The sequence below is a fragment of the Gordionus sp. m RMFG-2023 genome, chromosome 1, assembly GCF_954871325.1.
Source record: "Gordionus sp. m RMFG-2023 chromosome 1, tfGorSpeb1-WG-v2, whole genome shotgun sequence".
Classification (NCBI taxonomy): domain Eukaryota; kingdom Metazoa; phylum Nematomorpha; class Gordioida; order Chordodea; family Parachordodidae; genus Gordionus; species Gordionus sp. m RMFG-2023.
Genome location: NC_088775.1, coordinates 33255427 through 33276797, shown reverse-complemented (window position 1 = coordinate 33276797; position 21371 = coordinate 33255427). Strand labels below are relative to the sequence as shown.

At 28.5% G+C, this 21371-nt stretch overlaps 1 protein-coding gene across 4 annotated transcripts in view; it reads left to right on the top strand.

Moving 5' to 3' along the window:
- The first annotated feature begins 234 nt into the window (after window positions 1-234).
- LOC135931658 (uncharacterized) overlaps window positions 235-21371 on the top strand; it is a 67905-nt gene continuing 46768 nt past the window's right edge. For 2 of the 4 annotated variants that reach the window (XM_065468912.1, XM_065468913.1), the window contains exons 1-5: window positions 235-1012; window positions 7742-7804; window positions 10041-10079; window positions 10506-10705; window positions 11067-11180. In XM_065468912.1, coding sequence (XP_065324984.1) covers window positions 322-1012; window positions 7742-7804; window positions 10041-10079; window positions 10506-10705; window positions 11067-11180 — 1107 coding nt within the window. In that variant the 5' untranslated portion in view covers window positions 235-321. Of the gene's footprint in view, window positions 1013-7741; window positions 7805-10040; window positions 10080-10505; window positions 10706-11066; window positions 11181-11431; window positions 11459-21371 lie in introns of those variants that run through there. The other 2 variants (XM_065468915.1, XM_065468914.1) reach the window with 2 other exon arrangements.

Below are 21371 nucleotides of genomic sequence, written 5' to 3'. Positions count from 1 at the left end.
TATGTAATATTATATATTACAAATATTCTTTGACGTTTTTTTTAATGTTTAAAATTTTCGACAACGTCTTGACAAAAATATTTTTATAAATAATTGAAAAAATAGAGGTAAACTAAGTGAAGAATATGTTCTAAACAAATCGAACATTTTTGCATTAATTAGTTTATTTCGCATTATAATTTAAAAATTAACATAAAATAATAAATTATTTTATAATATTCACAAATATTCATAATAATTTAAAAGATTAATTTCAATATTCGTTATTTTTCGAAAATATAAAATTAAAGAGTCATCAACTCTTGATGATTGAACAGTATAATGAGACGCATTTACATTATCACAATCTATTTATTAACATCGATTATCCTAAAATTGTGCTTTAGAATTCCGGCCCATAGACCGTCCCAGATTTTGCCAAATCAAAATATTATCTATTTGTCAGTTAACTCCAATTCTACAGGCGCAAATGAAAGAGACAAAGGGCCTAAAGTATGGCTATTAAACGCTCTTTATCCTGAGAAGGCCAATTTATTTAAAGTGGTCAAGAATAATAAAAAGATCAAAATCATCTCGGAAAATGATTACGATGATACAGACCCTTCCCATAAAAGTAATGTAAAAAGAGAGAATGACATGGGAAGCTACAAAAATTCCGCCGAAACTTTTGGGCGGGAAGATAATAAAAAGGAAAACGATGTCGGAACAATCCACAACGCCAAATTAATTTCGTCTAAAATGGAATCACTTACGAATTACATGAGTGGTCATGACTTCAGTCAACTAAAACAGCGGGACTTACCATTCAACATGGAAGCAAACAATTATGACTTGGTTAAAGTTAGTGCAGACAAATTTAACTTTGAAACCCCTAATGGAAAAATAATTCATGTAAATTTTAACCCCGACTTAGAAGAAGGATCATCAATGTCATCGATGGAATTTATGAATTACCAAAATATTACTATTTGGAAGAAATTGTCAACAATGTCAACCCAAGACTTTATGAAGAGTTTATTTATATTATATCAATAATTTAATATCATAAATGAAATCATTTTCTAATTAAAGAGGTGCGGATTGGTTATAAAATAATATATTTGGATTTTTTTTTAGAATGGCATTATAAGATTATTAAGTATTTACTGATAATAAGGTTTTAAATATAATTTTTGATAGATAAAAAATTTAAGGGTTATAAAATTTTTAGAATATAATAGGAGGAAGTTGAATTAGAGGTGAGAGCGGGCAGTGAAATTACGCATGACACGATGGGTCACGGTGTGAGTGTGAATAAATTTTAAATTATTAGGCGTGACGGTCTTCCCAAAATTTTTGCCGGGCGTGATTGATGCGATCATAAATTTTCCCTAAATCAAGGAAATTTTAATTTTTTTTAAATTGTTTTTTAAGGAATATAAATTTGTAATTTTTTAAATTGTTTTTTTAGAATATAAATTTATAATTTTAAAATTGTAAATTATAATATATATATTTGTTAATTTAATTTAATTCTTTTTGAAATAGGAATAATTTTTGAAAACAAAAATTACGCATTTTATAAACTACATTTTTTTCCCCTGTCTTATAAAATGAAAAATAATTTAAAGTCTCTCAACTCTCCCACAGCAATGGAAATTTGGTATTAAATTTAATTTAAATATGTTTTATTTTCATTTATCCTTTACTGTATACTAATCATTTAATTATAATCAGTCAAAATTAAAGGAAACATCTTAACTTATAGTTTAAATTTTCTCATATTACCTATAAATCTAAAAAAAATTACTGCCGTTTAAAATGTAATAAATATAACTGAATTCAAAGATAATTTAACTTTAAGTATAAATGGTGTAAAAAAGATAGCGCAATATTTTAAGTAATCTGCAGCAAACAGCAAGCTAAGACTTTCAATGAAGATATAATAACGATGGAACTATGCATATATCATGATACAAAGTTATTTAAATCCTGTTTAACAAACAAGAATTAATTAGATACCATTAATATAAATATTACAGGCTAGTTAGATAATTTTTTAACAATATTCGAAGAATGCTCAGGTAATCTGAGCGGAGATTCTATCCCACTATAAATGAAGTTTATTTATGGTAAAAATTGATAAAATTTTATCAACCTATAGAAGGTGATACAATAATAATCAAAACCCTAAAGAACAGGACATATCTCTTTTAGGGCTTAATTCTAAATTTAAATTTCAGAAATTTTAAGTTTTTAATAGACGATGAAAAGGCAGATACATATAAAACAACTTAAAATGCTAAATGATTTATAATTCGACGATATACATAAAGCAATGCCAACTATCATTAACTTTTCTAATTCATCCTGCATAATGAACTTTATATTCTCTAAATAAAAGATTTAGAGAATTCTGATGAAGCCTTAACATCTACCGTTAAAATTTGTGAAGATGAACTTAAAAGATTCATCTTATAAAACAAATATAAATGTGAATATTTTGAAGTTTGGAAACAGGAAAATTCATTTCCTTTTATGAGAAAATTAGCTAGTAAAGTTTTGTCAGCCCCGACAAGTTCGGCTTCTAGTGAAAGGTTATTTTCCATAGCCAATTGCTTATTAGAGGAAAGGCGAACACAACTGAAATAAAAAAATGGACATTCTTCTTTTTCTAAATAAAATTGATTTTAGAAATTGTAATTATTTTGTGTTATTAAAATGTAATTAGAGAAATAAAAACAGAATAGATTCAAATAAGCATAAAAGTATAAAAGTATATCAATAAAGTTTTGAAAATTTAAGAACACCGTAAATTCTTGGGCATGACGGGCGTAATTAAAATATTGCCCTTCGTGAGCGGGCGAGTCGGTCAAATTTTTTTTTAGTAGTAAGCGTGAAGCGTGAATTTTTTTATTGCCACCGTAAATGGGGTGGCCGTGAATAAAAAATTAGGCCCGCGCCCATTTCTAAGTTGAATTCTTTTCTCAGCCATCGCGATTTTTTTAAAATTTTCCAATCAACAACTAAATAATGACTGGTTCCAAAACATTTTAGAAATATTTTAAATATTCTTTGGGGATAATTATTTATTAGCACATGATGTGTCTATTGGCAGAGAAAATGATACTCATAAAATTAATTCTAATTTTGTCAGGTTTAGAGTATGGAACCTGAGATGTTCGTCCCAAGACTATATAGGTGCAGGGGCATTTGGGACATGGGGTAAATCCGAACAGTCTTCATATTTAAAAACTATTTGAAGACTTGAAATTTGTAACTAAAATAGGTTAATATAATTTGTGGAAAAAAAATCAACTTCGGACACTTTGGAAAATTTTAATGCAAAAAAACCTCTTTTAATAACTAATAGTTATAAAAAAGTATGCTAGAATTTTTTTGGTTTTAAAATTAATTTACTCAGTTCCACACATTAAAATTGATACTGTAGTAAACAACTTTGACCCCTTAACAAATATAAAATAAAATTTCAAAAATTTGAACAAATATTTATTTAATACTGATTGCATTTATGTAGATACTAATCTAGTAAAACCACATCTAACATTTGGTCAATGATGGGCCTCAAGGATTATTAAATTCATTAATAAAGTTAATTTATATAATTTGTAGATTTTTAAATCAGTTTCTATTAAAATAAAGCAAAGAAACAATTGTTCCTAAATATCCCGGTTGTGTCCGGGATGGGCTTGGGGCAAACCCGGCGAAAAATGATTCTCGTAAAATTCGTTCGGAACAAAAATACCATAGGCAAAAATTATTTAGCATAATGAAATTATAGTCGATGGGGGGTTGCCACTCATATAGTTATTTTTGGAAAAAGTCTTATTTTCACAATTTTATGGCACTCTAAATTAAAAATGTCCGAAATAGCCCCAGTATCCCCTACCTGCGAACATCCAAAGACAGTATATTTGGGAAGAAACGCAATCCGTCCTAACTTTTTCTTCTTAATAACGAAATCATTTCATTTGTTACAGATGGATGTTGCATAATTATATATTGTTTTAGGTATTGACAAAAATAATATAATAAAGGTTAGTGTGGATTAAGGAGACTATATGTAAAGGCCTAAAATGATTTTTATACTCGTTCAGTATACTGTCACATCGCGTATAGGGTAGATCGGGGTATCGTGATAGATGGAGTAGCAATGTTGACGCGAACATCTGAATAAAGCTGCGAAAAGATTATTTTTAAATATTAACGTCTACACCATGTCAAAAGATATTTTTGAACATGTAAGTGCCTAAAATGGGCAAACTCAAAATGTGCTATTTTTGATAAATTTCTATACGATTCGGTCAATTGACCGATATTTGACCGGTCAGATATGGTCAAATTCAAATAAATGTTTTTTATGCCAATATAACTTTATTATATATATATAATATTATAATGAATCTATGTAATATTAAATTTCATAATTTTTTTTTTAATTCATTCCATAGTTAATGTTTTGCCCTACGTGCAGAGTCTTGTTCCGATTCATATTCAACATCATTATTTTATTTTTTATTTTAATAAATCTTAAGTTATGATATACTCTTACCAATTTTCTTATTGTAGAAGTCTTCAATCGATTTCTGTTTTTCGTAATATTGCCACAAACCGACCAATTTCTTTCTGAAGAGTGTTTTTCTAAATTAAGCCTCTCGTTTTTTACATGGGCCAAAGTACATTTATCCATTGCACTTTCAACAATGAGGTAGCTATAGGTTGGAGTATAGCTAAAAATTTAAATTTTTCCTCCAAAATATTTCTTTATTTTATATTTCATTGGTAATTTCTATGGGACAAATATCACATATAGCTTCTTCAACAGTTGATGCTTTCAGAGCTTTCTTACATATTTGTATTTGCTCCATGCATTTTATTGACGATGCCCGTCTTGTTTGGCTAATTTTACTTAATGTAGATGGTATACCATGTTGATTCGTATTACGGGAAAATACTGCAGCTGGTATGTATTTTTTTAATCATTGAAATATGGCAACTGAAGTCGTTCAATCGTGAAAGAATAACTGCAATGTATGCGATGCACAACCATAATATTGTATAAAATTATAAATAGATTCAGATTTTAGAATTCTCCAGGCTGCTTTCATGTTAGCAGCATTATCAGTAACCAAAGAATATACGTTTACCGGATTCAATTCATGAATTAAATTTTAAATTCCTGGGCAATATAATCTGACGTATGGCTATTTTCCTTAGTATTTAAATTTAGTAGAATGCTGATAAAATTAATAATACTCTCATTTCTGATGTTACTTATTTTTTTAAAGTATTCTTGGATGTAAGGATTTTCAGTGATGTGGAAAGGTAAATTGCTCGTATAGCCTTTGCAACAATTGATCGATCTCATTTTTTTTATTTGGGATTTATTCTATCTATGAAACCAGTTATTCAAGATTGAGATTTACGTTTAATCGCCTTGCTTGTAAATTGATCAGAGATAATGGAATCAAATTTTCTTGTGTCACAAGTCAATTTGATAATCATTCTCACATTTCACCCAATTCCTCGTTAGAGCTAGAAGTATTACAAATTACATTTATGTGATTTTTTGTAGAGGTTGATATTTTGGAATTTAATTAAAATTTTTCCTTAGTTATAACAGGGCACATAGTACAGCTGCGTAATAAATGCTTCATCATTCTATCAACGCGAGTAATATAGGACATCTTGTAAAACCTGCATACCGCTTTAACTGATTTATCGCGCACTTCTTGAAAATGTTTTCAAACTTGATGCTTTGGTATGACCATAATTCCTAATATATTAGAATTTAACTATAAAAGTTTTAATTATTGTAAAGTTAATTAATCTTAATTATTTTATAATTATCGCCAATTATTTTAATAATTTGGCTAAATATTATATAAAATTTAATATATAACTTTTTACCAGAATTGAAAAAATTATTTTGTAAATTTGACCAAACAGCTTTAATTTATAAATTCAAATATAACAAGTGGAAGTAATAGTGGAAAAGCCCGCCCATCCAATGTTTTAAAAAAAATTTAAACCGCCCGCTCAGCCCGCCTATAGTTTTCAAAAAATATAGTCCGCCCGCCCTGCCCATTTCTTTAAAATTCCTTACCCGCCCGCCCGTCCGCCCATTAGTCTAAAATTTTTTACCCGCCCGCCCATTATTTATAAAAAAAAATTTTAACCCAAGCCCGCTTATAAAATTTAATTATGGTCATTCTTTCATTTTTTTAAGCATCTAATAAAAATATTTCAGCATTACACTTCTACAAAAAGTTTATAATTTAGGAAATTAATATAAGTATAAAAATAATCAATGTAAATTATGTACAATTTATTTGATCAAATTGAATATTTATGAAAAAAATATAAATGTAAAATTAATATTATATGTAATTATAATGCAAAAATAATAATGAATCGACATTTTCTGGATTCAAACACGTTCTTCTTTGTTCTAAAAATCTTCCAGCAATGCTAAATCCACGTTCTGAAGAAGCACTAGAAAAGTTTTATTACATTCCCATAAAAGGAAATTTTTAATAGACAAAATGTTTATTTATTCTAAGAAAAAAGTTTTATTGTTGTGTTTATTACATAATATAGTTAAGTAAATTTTCTTCACTTAAAAAAACGATTGGTACAATAAAAAAAAGAAATATTATTATAGATCATTTAAACAATTATTTTTTTTAGTTTGTTTTTGAACAAAAATTTTAAATTTCCTTAACCCGCCCGCCCATTGTTTAAATTTCTTAACCCGCTCGCCCAGCCCGCCCATAGTTTCAAATATTTTTAACCCGCCTGCCCATTCTTGAAAAATTTTTACCCGCCCATCCGCCCAAGATGGGCGGGCGGGCCGAAACCCCGCCCAATGCAGACCTCTAGGAAGTAACATAAATGAGAATTGATATAATTTATACTCAAAATATTAAATAAATTTATTAAAAAATAAACCATGACTTAGCTAAATTATTATATTTATTTATGTTAATAAAAAAATTCTTTTGTTTTCGAGTTCTTCGTGATACAAATAAATATATTTTTTTTAATAAATTGTAACCTAGGATTGATAAATATGCTTAATGCATACTAGTTAATTATAACAAAATATTTATTCGCCAAATTGGACCATATGTGAGGTCAATTGTCCGACATGCCAACCCTGCTTTGAAGTAATAAATAAATATCTAAATTGTTAATATTTTGCTCAATAAAACAGTAAAGTTATGATCCTTAGCCATTACCTTGGGTATGGGGTAATCCTAAGTTTTTCATTGGGCAATTATAATTAATATATTATTGCTTACCAAATTAGTTTCGGACCTATAGATAAAATATTTTATATTTTCTTTATCGGGAGCTTAGCATTAAGAACACTAAAAACGTATAAATAATATTATTATATGTACTCGAAAAATGAATTCTTTAATTTTTGCTGCAGGATAGAAAGTTAATAATATGCTATTAAGATGTTAATGGTTGGAGAACGGCTTATCTCTATTTTTTGTAAAAAAACTGAGGTGGGGGGGGGGGGGGGTAGATCTCACTAAATTACTTTCATATTGTTAGGGGCAGCACATAACCCCTTCCAAAACTGACCTTCTCCTATTCTAGATTAATTATTGAAATTTTTTTATTTAAGAAGATGTTCTATCTGCTTTGTAAATGTGTAGAGTTATCATTTAATTTTTTTTTAAAAAAGTCATAATTGTCTAATTCTTTCATTCGTAATTTTTTTTTATAGGCTACTCGATCAAGATACCGGTTAGAAGCAAATCTTCAAACGTTTACGGGAGATCATACGAAAGTTGATTATTTATTTCAAAATTTTTTACCATTTTAAGAAATTTTCTTTTCGGTGGGGTTTATTTCTACAAACATCAAGAAGATTGCAACTTTTTAGCATCTATCATTACAATGATAGCATGAATGAATAATAACACATATTATTGTGTGATGGATGACTTATGAGTTATGGGTGAATCTAAAAGGATAGATGATAGCGAACCAAAGTTTTGATAAATATAGTATAAAATCGAGGGAATTTGCTTTTAAGTTAATTAGATACTAGTTTAAGTAAGAAAACCTAAAAAAAAATATATTTTAAGTGATGTGGAAAGTACACTTTTATATCAAACTCAAGTCAGAAAGATAAGCCATATAAGTCAGTGAAAACCCCGACTTCTAAATAAAAGAATTAGAATTGTAAATGTGGATGATGGATGATGGATAAAGGTAATATGTATATCATAATTTTTTTAATTGTTTTGAACATAAATTGCTATCTCATACTACATTCTCAATAAACTGACCCAGTCCTTTTTTTATTAAAAAATATGTTTTAACTTGTTAATTCAAGAATATATGGCGATCAGTAATAAATATAGATAATGATAAAAATAATTTTATGTGGCAATTATAGTTAGGGGATTTATAATTTTAGCCGTTTAAGCCAATTTTTAGCCGCTAAAAAATCTTAGCTGAAAAATATCAATTTGATCTAGATGTTTTTCTTAAAAATATTTAGAGGCACACATTTGAAAAAAAATTATTATAAATTATAACGCTTTAATGTTAACGGATTTTCTCCAGCACACGTCTATAGATTGAGCCGAATGCCAACATTTGACCATTACCCAACTATGCTGACAATAAAAATTGGTTAAAATCATATTAATTACAAGAAATTTTTGGATTGATTTATGAGTGCTTTAACAGGAACCGGGCAAAAACATTTACACTTTATTTTTTTTTATATTATATATTATTCTTAAGGATTTTTATGTTAGTTTAAAGTTTTACCCCTTTCTGGGTAGTAAATTAAGAAATTAAGCATATAGCAAAAGGCACAATAGTTCAAGCATAATACCGCACTCACATTTATATTCGAAACTTTTGGAATTTAAATGTTCCCAACTTTTTGAATACAGCATTGATTTTGTCGATGCTAAGGACCATATAAATATCTTAAAATTTGTTTTGAAAAAAATCGCAAATTTTATGCTAGTATATACCTTTAAATTATTCCTCTAAGTAAAACTCACCCTTTTAAATAGGAGCGAAACTTAAAATTTCGCATCTGGCAGTGCGGCAAAAAAATAGATAAAATTATCCAGAATCATTTAAAGAGAAATATTATAGAAGTAATTTTATCCTATATTTATGAAGATTAATGCATCATACGAGTTACCATTCTGCTAAAATATAATAAACCATGGATTTTTATTACGGTGTTTACAGCCCCCATCAATTATTAAAAATGCCACGGGATAGGTTTTGTATAATGTTAGCAACATTATCTGATTTTCATAATATATACAATATACACGAAAAAGCGAACATTTGATCTGGAGAAAATAAAAGTACCAATCTTCTCAATGGCGTAATTAAGGGACATATTTTTGGGAATGAACGTATCTCGGCATTCTTTTTTGTTAGAATTAGATTATATTTTTTATTCCTTTTAAATTTGTACTTCCTTTTTTAATGCTATTCTTTTTAACCGGGCCCCAAAAAATCTTGGATGTTTGAATTAGAAATTACTCGAAAATACCTAATATATGAAATCTCTCAAACGAGAATTTTTTATTTCACTATCTTTACGACATATACAACCATCAATAATTATTTCATATAATTTTCATTTAATTTGTTTACAATTTAAACCTTTCAATTACCTTTACAATTTAAACATTTCAATTATCCTTACAAATTTTATCTTCATATTAACTGTTTATCTTTAAAATTATAAATTTTCTTTTTCAATTCACTTATTTGACAATAGGAAAATATAGATATACATTTTATTTAATTACCTTAAATACTATATTATTAGTAAAACAAGAAAAACCTAATAAATTGTAACAACTTTTATTTAAACAAAAAATCCCCCTGCATTTTACTACATTTTCCAAAATATTTTTTGTACGTTATTGTATGATGAATATGTTGGTTAACTCAAATAATAAGTACATATATGAATAAATGTAAATTTAATTTTGTTCAACAAATTGTAATTTTAAAATAATTTTTCAATTTTGTAGTGAACAACAAAATAGCTAAATACCACAACAACCAATTAGGTAACTTTATATCAATATTTGTAAATTATAATCAATTAAATATTGCATTAAAATATAATATTATACTATTATACTTTGTAGGGACATTTTTATACAGTCATAACATTTATTTAAAATTCAAAATCAAGATTTTTTAATTAATATCATATTGTGTAGTTTTTTCTATTTGATTTTATCTTTAGTATAACTTTAACAATGAGTATTATCAAAGTTTAGATTTTCTCGGAATATTGTATTAAGTAGAGACCCGTGGGTTCAGCCAATTTGTACATAATCTAAATCTTTAAATCAATTTTTGAAAATCTAGGCCGTAAAATAGTAAAATTTACTAGAACACTTGGGACAGGTTTGAAAATTAAAATTTTCTTAATTTCTTACACAGGCTGGTAAATAAGTATCCTATATATAAAATAAATTATGCCAAAGTTTTATCTGATCAAGCTGGTTGTCAACCTAGGGTAAAGTGCGTGGAACTTGAAAGAGAGAAGGAATTTATGAAACGGAATTACAGGAAACATGGAACCATGTTTTGGCCCTCCTGCATTGAAATAGAGAGGTGCAGTGGTTGTTGCTTACACGCTTGCCTGAGTTGCACGCCAGTCGAGACCTCTTTAAAAGAATTTATGGTATGCATATCTATATAACAAAACGTTTTTTTAAGATTACTTTTTAAAACTTGATTCTAATAATTAATAAATCCTGAACTTAACTCGGTCACTTGAATCGTTTCAAATTTAATTAAGATTTAATAAAGATTGATTTGAAAGATGTTTTGGTATAAAACTTTGTAGAAGTTGAGTTATCGCTGCCTTATAGGTTTTTTAGGCTTGTTAAAAAAAATGCAGTGATCGCCATTGGTTAGAAAAGTGTTAGAGTTTTATAAAATAAAATTGAAAAGCACTATTTTTAAAAAAACAAAATATATTCAATGGATTCCCTTCATAAGTTAAATTTATTGAGAGAAAAATTATAAAACAATATTATCAGGTTCTGCAGTTCGACGTGATACTGAGAGAAGATGGTCCTCAATTTAATGTGAGTAGAACACTATATATCAGGTTGATAAAGCACGAAAAATGTGATTGCAATTGCAATAAAAGGGTAAATATTTTATAAATAATTTATTTTATAAAGGTTAAGATAAAAATTATTACTAATGTAGCTCCAGAATCTGAGTGGGCCATCTCACCTATAAGAAATGAAATAATGGGGGTTCTGATTCAGTAAAATATTTCTGAACAGGTTCGAGTTCAGGGAGGTTCAGGGTTCGTGGTCCAGATAATAGACTTATAAAATTTAGTAAAAATAACAGAAACAACAGCTTTTATTATAAACTTTATTTTACTATATAGGCCTTAGAATAAAAATAAATTATCAATGTAATTCGAATATCTTCCAAAATCGAGATGTTAAAAAAATATCGAATTTTTATACCTAACTTTGAAAGTGCATTACAACTTGCAATTAATAAAGCTATTTTACCTTGTGATTATGTTCTTTTCTTTGGTCTTACTTTTAATTTTATAATCCAACAAACAAAAATAAATATTCCTAAAATATCTACCATTATCTGTTATTAAAAAAAGTTACGAAATATGCTGGTAAATTTTTAAATTTTTACATAAAATAAAGTAGGAAAGACCAGGGTACATTGAATACAGGGGAACGTTAGGTCACTCCAATTATAATTTGACTTAGAAATGAAATATTAACCCAACATAAATGATTAGTCATACATAATTGGATAAAAAGATTTGAAGAATATTTAGCATTTAATTTTTAAGAAGAAAATGTGTTCTAGCATACCAAAAGTAATAAAATATAATTGCACTTTATAGATTAAATTTATAAATAAAACTTTAAAAATCTTGATAAATTTAGAAAAGTCAAAACCTTATTAATAAATCTGACAAATTTTCAGAATCAATAAACAGGAATTAATATGATTCTGAATGATATTTGTAAAGTTAATAGGCTCAGTCATGGTTGGTCAAAGTATAGTTGAGATACGCCATTTCAGCTCATTTTACCATTTATTAGCTATATGCGAAATTACAATAAAAGAGAGGAACATCTTCTGTACAGAGGATTATGGAAAATCCTTAAATTTATATCCAAAAACCTCAATCACAAATTTATAATTACTTACAGGTAAGATTATTTAAATATAATTATTTACAGGTAAGATTGTGTAAATAATTATATATCTTTTAGTCACTCCAAAATCAATATTTATTTATGTTTTGCATTATTATCAATAAAATCAAATGTGTCATAGTCTATCGATTTTAAATTTATTTGTATATTTATTTTATTAGTGGATAACTATCACATATGTGTGTCAGTGTATGTCATAGTGGGATAAAAGAAAATTTTTCTAATCAATTTTCCAAAAAAATATAGTTTTATAAAATATATATGAATTATTTCAAATAACCTATACTTTTAAGATATAGAAGATGTTTAACCTATTCAGATTAGTCTAATATTATTGAAATATTCAGGTTTGAACGAAAATTGCCCCAACCATTCCCAGTCTCCCCTACTCTAAATTATAATAAAAAGGATTCCACGCAAAATAATTTTCACCAAAAAGTGTTTTTATATTAAAAATAAATAAAAATATGTTATATTTAAACAGGGTTGGCATGTAGGTTAATTTACAGGTCAAATATTCTAAAATATTATTGCGAATAAATATTTTGATATAATTAACTAGTAAACATTAAAAGCATATTTATCAATCTTATTAGGTTACAATGAATTTAAAAATATATTTGCATCAGGAGGGAATCGAAAACAAAAGAATTTTTTTATTAAAATAAATAAATATAATAATTTAGCTAAGTCATGGTTTATTTTTTAATAAATTTAAATTTTCTTTAATATTTAGCCGAGTATAAATTATATTAATTCTCATTTATGTTACTTCCACTTGTTACATTTGAATTTATAAATTAAAGCTGTTCTTGTCAAATTTACAAAATAATTTTTTGAATTCTGGTAAAAAGTTATATATTATATTTTATATAATATTTAGCCAAATTATTGAAATAATTGGCGATAATTATAAAATAATTAAGATTAATTAACTTTACAATAATTAAAATCTTTTATAGTTAAATTCTAATATATTACGGATTATGGTCAAAGTTTGGAAACATTATCAAGAAGTACGCGATGGTAAATCAGTTAAAGCGTTATGCATTTTGCAAGATGTCCTATATTAACCACGTTGATGAATGGTCAAGCATTTACAAAGCAGCAGTACTATGCACCCTGTCATAATTAAGGAAGAATTTTATTCAAATTCTAAAATATCAACCTCTACAAAAAATCACATAAATGTAATTTGTAATACTTTTAGCTCTAGCGAAAAATTGGGTGAAATTAATGAGAATGATTATCAAAATTACCAATAATATATAAAACAATCATGCCATGATTCTATATTTACTCCATCTGAATAAAGAAAAATTAAAGTTATGTTTGAAAAGAGAAAAAATTATCTAAACACATTTCCTCACAATGCTGCTTATTTATTGAACCCTTAATATCAAGGGGAGCATCTTACTAGTAATGAATTTGATGACGCATGTGATATAATACAAGAATTAGGTATTTTACAAGGTGGTGATAATCAAAATATTTTAAGTGATATAATAAATTTCAAAAGTAAAAGCGGCATATTTAATAGCCAAAATATGTGGAAACCTCAAGTTGGTGGAATGCACTTTGCCCACCTTGCCCATTAAGAGAAGTAGCTAATATTTTACTAACCTTTCCTAGTTCGACTTTTCTTTCAAAAAGAAATTGGTAGGTTTGGGGCAATATTTATACGAAAAACAGAAATCGATTGAAGACTTCTACAACAGGAAAATAGGTAAGAGTATATCATAACTTAAGATTGATTAAAAATATTAAAGAAAATAATGATATTGAATATGAATCGGAACAAGACTCTGTGGAGGGCGAAACATTAACTATGGAGTGAATTAAAAAAATATTATGAAATTTAATATTACATAGATTTATTATAATTTTATATATATCAGAGACCTGCAGAGGTACCATTTGCACGGCCCGGCCCGGATTTAAAAATTTAAGGCCCGGCCCGGATATTTTTTTAAAATTATATTCGACCTGGTATATACAAAAATTCACCTATGAGGTATACCATATTTTTCAGCGAGTATTATCGCTTATTATTTAAAAAATACATGTAAAAAGCTAATATTTTGAGAATATTATATTGAATTTATAAAAATAAAACTAATATTCATAAAAATGGTAATAATATTTTGAGCATATACTATATTTTATATTGCAAAAAAAAATAAAACTAATATTTAGGAAAACTAAAAACTTGAACTTTAAAAAAAATTAATTGTTTTTCTAAATATATTATTTTAATAATTAATCCTTTTTTTATTTGAAACCTCTCATATTGAGCATCTTTCTCGCTCGTTGCTCGATTTTTCTGACATACATATTCATCATTCCTTCGCTATTTTTGCTCATCAATCAACAGACCTCTCACAGGCGCTTTTGCTTTATTATTGGCAGCATTTTTTTTTATACCTATGGCCATCCCCCATGAACGCAAAATCTGCCCATCCTGCCTGAAACCAATACATTTAACAAATGATGGAGAATTTTTTGTTCATGGACCAATCTCTAACAGGTGTCCGCATTCAAAACACACGCCTCTTTCTCAGATCACTTACTCGCTTCCCCTCCCTCTCATAGATCCCCTTCTAAACCAAGTAATTGGTGCCTCATTCTCAGATATTTTTCTTAACTCCACAAAACCAAGTATCATAACGAGAATACCCAAAGGAGCTAGAATACAAGTAGCTAAATCTCTCAGCAACTGCATATCTTCTCTTTTGCAAAATTTTAACAATGAAGAAGAATGGTTAAAATTTCTAAACTTCGGGTACAATACTTTCAAAATACCTGACATATCACTCCAAAAATCCTTAACTCAACAAATAAAAGATGCCTGTTTAAACATCAACACTCATCTTCATGAGTCCCAAATCACCAGACATCCCAAAAACAAAAAAAAATTACCCCACTTCAACAAAAAGCCTCATTGATTTCGAAGAAAATTGACAGTCTTAATATCAAAGGGGCCCTCAAACTCATTTCAACCAATGACACTCTGGCGGAATCCAATTTAAATACCTTAATTAAGCTTCGATCAAAGCATCCCACAACAACATTTATGCCAATATTGCCCCAACCCTACTCCCATTGTGCAGCAGACTTCACACAGGAAGAAGTAAGGAAAGCAATCCTATCTTTTCATCGGGATTCGGCTCATGGTCTAGATGGGATTAGACCAATTCTTTTACAGGAATTACCTCTCCTGTGATCTGTACACAGGTTTCAATTCTCACTAAAATCACAAACTTAGTCAACAAAATCCTAAATGGAGACGTACCCAGCTTTATTACCCCCTTACTCTTCGGTGCCAGACTCATCGCACTCCAAAACCCAAACAAGGACATTCGGCCCAGCGCCATTGGTTCAACTTACCGTAGATTGGTCGCTAAATTAATCGCATCTAGAATCAAACACGATGCTGCACACATTCTAAGCCCCTACCAACTTGGTGTAGGGATACCTGGTGGGTGTAAAGCTGCTGTGCACTTAACAAGAATTCACCTTGAAAATAACCCAAAAAACGAATCCCTAGTAAAAATTGACTTCTCTAACGCCTACAACACTTTTTCGCGCAACACGTTCCTACATTCAACCTGCTTCCATTTCCCCGCTTACACCAAATTTCTTTTCTCTTGCTACCAATCACCAACAATCTTACAATTCAACAAAGAAAAGATACTTTCTGTCGAGGGTATCCAACAGGGTAACCCTCTCGGATCCCTTCTCTTTAGTCTTGGAATCAATGACATGAAATCAATAAACTCTTCATGTACTCTATCGCTCCACGCTTGGTATATTGATGATGGAATCTTGAGTGGTCCCTGTAGTGAAATCGCCAAAGCAGTCAACATAATTAAAGAAATGGGCTCAGCCATTGGACTTTCGCTTAACCAGAGCAAATCTGAATTCTCACATTTAAATTCTAATGCTCCCAACACTCACGATTTCAAATTCACATCAAGCGTTGAATTAACACATCTAGGATCGCCTGTAGGAGGACACGAGGCAATAAGCACCTTTCTTCATTCCACACTTGACATACTCCTTAAACTGGAGGACATCTTTACACTTCTTCCATCACACAAGTCCTTTTTTTTGCTAAAAAATTTCTTTTTTATACCAAGGATTCTTTGCGCACTTCGGTCAACACCAATTTTTAAATATCCTATTCCTCTCCAAACTTACGAAAAAGGAATAAAGGACTTAACCGAAAAAATAGTAAATATCAGATTCAACGAAACCGCTTGGGCCCAAGCAACTCTTCCAACCAAATTTGGTGGTCTCGGCATCAGATCTCCACATGACTTAGCAATAACTACTTTCATATCGAGTAGTCTCTTGACAAAGCCAATAACCACCGCCCATAATTCTAAAGAAGACCTTTCCTTAATCGTGGCTACGGATATTTGGAAAACAAGGATCAATGCTGATTCTCATCCCCCCACAACCCATAGACAGAAAGACTGGGATGTACCAGTGGTTGCTCGCTGCGTTGAAACTCTCTTATCTAGCATGCAATCTACCGACCGCACCCTATTCTCTTCCCTGCTCAATGGTACGGGACATGAGTTTCTTGAGGCCATCCAATCTACCAATCTTCAGCTTCAAATATCCAACAATGAATTTACCCATGCCATCGGCATTCGTCTAAATTGTTCCATCACTCACCCTCACATCTGCTCAGGGTGCAACTCGCCAGTTGACTCGAAGGGTAGACATAGTTTACATTGTCGCTCCTGCAATGGATGATTCATCAGACACAAGCAATGTAATACAATCATCCAACATGCACTGAAATCGCCCAAATTCCTTCCACTCTAGAACCACAGGGTCTTTTTAGATCTGACGGTAAACGCCCTCACGGGATCTCTCAAATCCCATGGAGGAGAGGCCAACTTTTAGTATGGGACTATTCCTGTATTGACCCCTTGGCCCCATCCAACCACGCCATCAACATCCTTGACCAGAAGGAACAACTTAAAACTTCTAAATACACAGAAATAATGAACGATCATTGCTTCATCCCAATCATATCAACCACTCTTGGCACCTTCGGCAAACTCGCCTTAGCATTTTTCAAAAACTTAGGATCACAAATCAGCAAACTCTCAGAAGAACCTCGAGAGGGTTTTTTGCTTCGTCAACGACGATTCTCAAAGCTAATTATATCAGTTTCAATGGTAGTCTTCTAGCCAAAGAGCTATCCTAGACAACACTTACGTCCCTTTTTCATTTTTGTTTCCCTGCGTCACACCATCTCCGTTCTTTTTTTTATAGTATTATTATATATTTTTCAAACATTTTTAAATTTAAAACATAAAATATTATATTTTCGTTTTTTTTAATACTTTATATTATTTATTATTTGAAAATTGAAAATAAAGGATTTTGAGTATAATTTATAAAAATGGAAAATATTTTGAGAATATAATATATTGTATTTAATTTACTATTTAATTTATAAAATAAAAATAAATCGCTATTTAAAAAAATGCATGTATAATAAATAGTATTTTGAAAATATAATCTAATTGCACATTAATATAATTTATTTTATAATATAAATTTTTAACAAAAGAAGATAATTGTATTATATAATATTGTAAAATAATGAAAAATGTTGGATTAAAAACTTTCATGGCTCAAAGTAAATGTAATAAATGCAATAAATATTTGACAGTTTGCAAAGTAAAAAATCAGTTGACGAAACCCTATACTCAAGAAAGATATTAAAAATTAAAAATTATCATGAAAAAAGAGAAGCATATCTACCTTTTCAGGTTGTAGATTACTTCTTCTTTCTTCAAGAATTCTCCCAGTACTGGAAAAATTCCGCTCACAGCTAGCACTTGAAGAAGGAATTGCCAATACCCGTTTTGCCAATTTTGTTAAAATTGGAAATTCGCTTTGATGAGCCGCCCACCACTCTAACAAATTATCCACCTTAAATGTTTCATCTATTTTTTTATTTATGTAATTATAATATTCATCATCGGTGACATATTACCAGAATTACCATCGCTCCATTTGTCATAAAACGATTCAGTTTAGCAGTCGTAATTTGACTGGTCGATGGTATTTCATTTACTTCCTGAGCCTCTTGTAATTTAATGTAATCTTTTATATAGTTTTCCGTCATCTTGCGATCTGTCCCTGACAACATACGTAATTGCTTGAATTTGGGACAGAGAAATAAAATGATACTTGTGTAAAACAAATTTTTCAATTAAAAAATGCTTTATATTAAGTAAAATCCATTTTATTTCTCCTTTTTCGCTTTGAAAGGTATTACAAACTTCAAAAAGTGATATTCCTTTATTTGATTGTTTTGGTAAAATATATTTCTAAAAATTTAGATATGAATTATAAAAAAATATATAATACTTGAATATTGGGGCTTATTTAAGATATTCCTTTATTTGATTGTTTTGGTAAAATATGTTGTAAAAATTAAGATATGAATTATAAAAAAATATATTAATACTTTGAATAAATTTGCAGGAAATTAATAATTAGATCGATCTGTGGGTGTTAGGTAGTGTTAACCATCACCCAATATTATATTAATCATAACTATAATATAATATAATCTTATAACCATTAACTCATAATGTAAAAATTTTTATAAAAAATATTATGAACCCGAAATTTAAAAAAAAAGGTTTGAGCTTGGGTTCAGTAAAATATTGAGGGTTCAAAGGACTCTGGTTTAGGGTTCGGGTTCTGCTTCACACAGCCCTGCTATGTGTGTTTTTTTCTGTAAATTTTATTGGAGATCTTTAAGGCCACCTATTACTGTACAACTTTGGCTATGTTATATTTTTATAAAAATAATTTTGGGTTCTAACTTTTTAAAATTATAGTCATTATTTTAAAAAACAATTAATTTTTTTTTAAAAAATTATTGTTATTGAATTTTTTGGGAGATGAATGGGGGGGGGGGGGGGGGGTAATTTTTTTAACTTAAAAGTATTTAAACTGGCAAGGTTCCAAAGAGACCCTCCCCCCTCCTTCGCTACTACTATGGCTTCCCATTTATGAACAGAATGGAATATAAATTTGTAAAACTTTTTAAATGACATTATTTTTATTAAATTTGAATTAATTTTACAACTTATCAATTAATATATTTTAAAAGCATGGTTAAAATATTTGTAGATCAAGTTGACTTGTAATTTTTTAAACTTATTCAGATGTCATCTTATAATTATAAAATATTCTATCTACAGATTTTTTTAAATGTATAATACAGCAATTGAATATAACAGATAAGAAACAATGATTTGGACTTTGATAAAATGTGTATACATATATATATATATATAAATTCTCATATTAAGTTCAATAAATTTAAAATTTTCATAAGAATGTAGTCCTTGGTTTAAAATTGCTAAAATTATGATGACATAAAAGAAATGACACTCTATAATGGTTGAATAATGATAAATTAAATAATAAATGTGAATAAAGAAAATATATTTTTCTTTTAAAAAACCTATTTATAAAATTTATTGTGGTCTAAATAAAATTCTATTTTTGTTATATATAAAAAAGTTATTGGAGCTCGCATTTTAATCCTCCTTATTTTATTTCTCGATAGCCTTAGGATAAAAGGGATTTCTTAATCTATTGTAATTCTAATTTTTATACATGTAATAAGTGAAATAAATTTAATTTAAATATGTCTTTTAAAATAAGTAATAAATTCTTAAATAAATTTTTGCTTTTTCCAGCACGAACTTATCAGAATTTTATGAAACTTATGATATACAAAACTAGATATTCCTAGTAAAAAAATTATATGAAACTTGTGATATACAAAACTAGATTCCTAGTAAAAAAAATTTAAATGATATAGGAGTTAGCAACATATATAGATTAAGAAATCACTTTAGGATATGAGGAAAATAAATTATGGAGAATTAAAATCCGAACTCCAAGAAATACGGTGTTCATAGCTAGACTGGAATTTCATAGAATAAAAAGAAAATGAGTCTATACAAAATTTTATAAATAATTTAAAAAGTTATTGATTATGCCGTTTCAAGACCTCAATTGACGAAAGATTACGGAACCAATTGTTTGAGTTAAATTACAGCAACTAGAATTATAAATTCGGACCATTTGGCGAGACGCTAAAAGCGAATATGGTAATTGTTAAATTCAGTGGCGTAGCCAGGATTGATTCATGGGCAGAGGTTTAAACCGCATTTTAAAAATTTGCCAATTTTGTGCTTTATTGGTGTCTAACCACTATAGTAGCCAGCATATATGAAAAAAAATATTAGTAACAAAATTTAGGCCAAATTTATGATTAATACGCGACTGAAAGCATTATTCTGAAAATTTTATCAATGTTTAGTCAATTGTAAATTACAGTGGCGTAGGCATGGGAGGGGGGGGTGGCCCCCCCCATGAAAAATGGGAAAAAAAAATTTTTTTTAATTTTTTAATTTTAATTTAATAAATTCTTAATAAACGCTTGATTTTTATGTTTTAAATTTATTATAAATAATAATAGATATACACATTTGATTATTTTTATATTTATTTTTGGTTTGCAGCTATTTCACACCACCCAAAAAAAGGGAGTTATTTATTCAAACGTATCATGATATTGACTCAAAAATCAAAAAAAAACTAAAAAGATTTTGTCCGACCAGATTCATCGAAAGACAAGAGTCGGTGAAACTCTTTATTGAACTATATGATGTTGTCTTTGCAGCACTAGAATTTTATATATCAAGCAAGGAAAAAGATTGAGCAGATGCCGAAAATCGTTTGCAGGCTATTATTAAGCCACAGTTTTTAATTTCAATTCAATGTGTTTATTTGTTATTTATGTATATATGATTTTAGCGAAATTCTACAAAAAATTGATTTGGATTTAAGGGAGATTATGAATAGAGCAATGGATATTGTTGAAATATTAACAAATATCAAGAGAATGTGGATGAAAAATTTCATGAAATATATGAAAAATGCTAATATGTTTGGAATTGAAATTTTTAAACCTAGAGTAGTCTCTAGACAATCCAATCGATCAAATATTGATGCATCTACGATTGAGGATTTTTATAAAATAAACATTTTTATTCCCCTTATTGATACATTTTTATT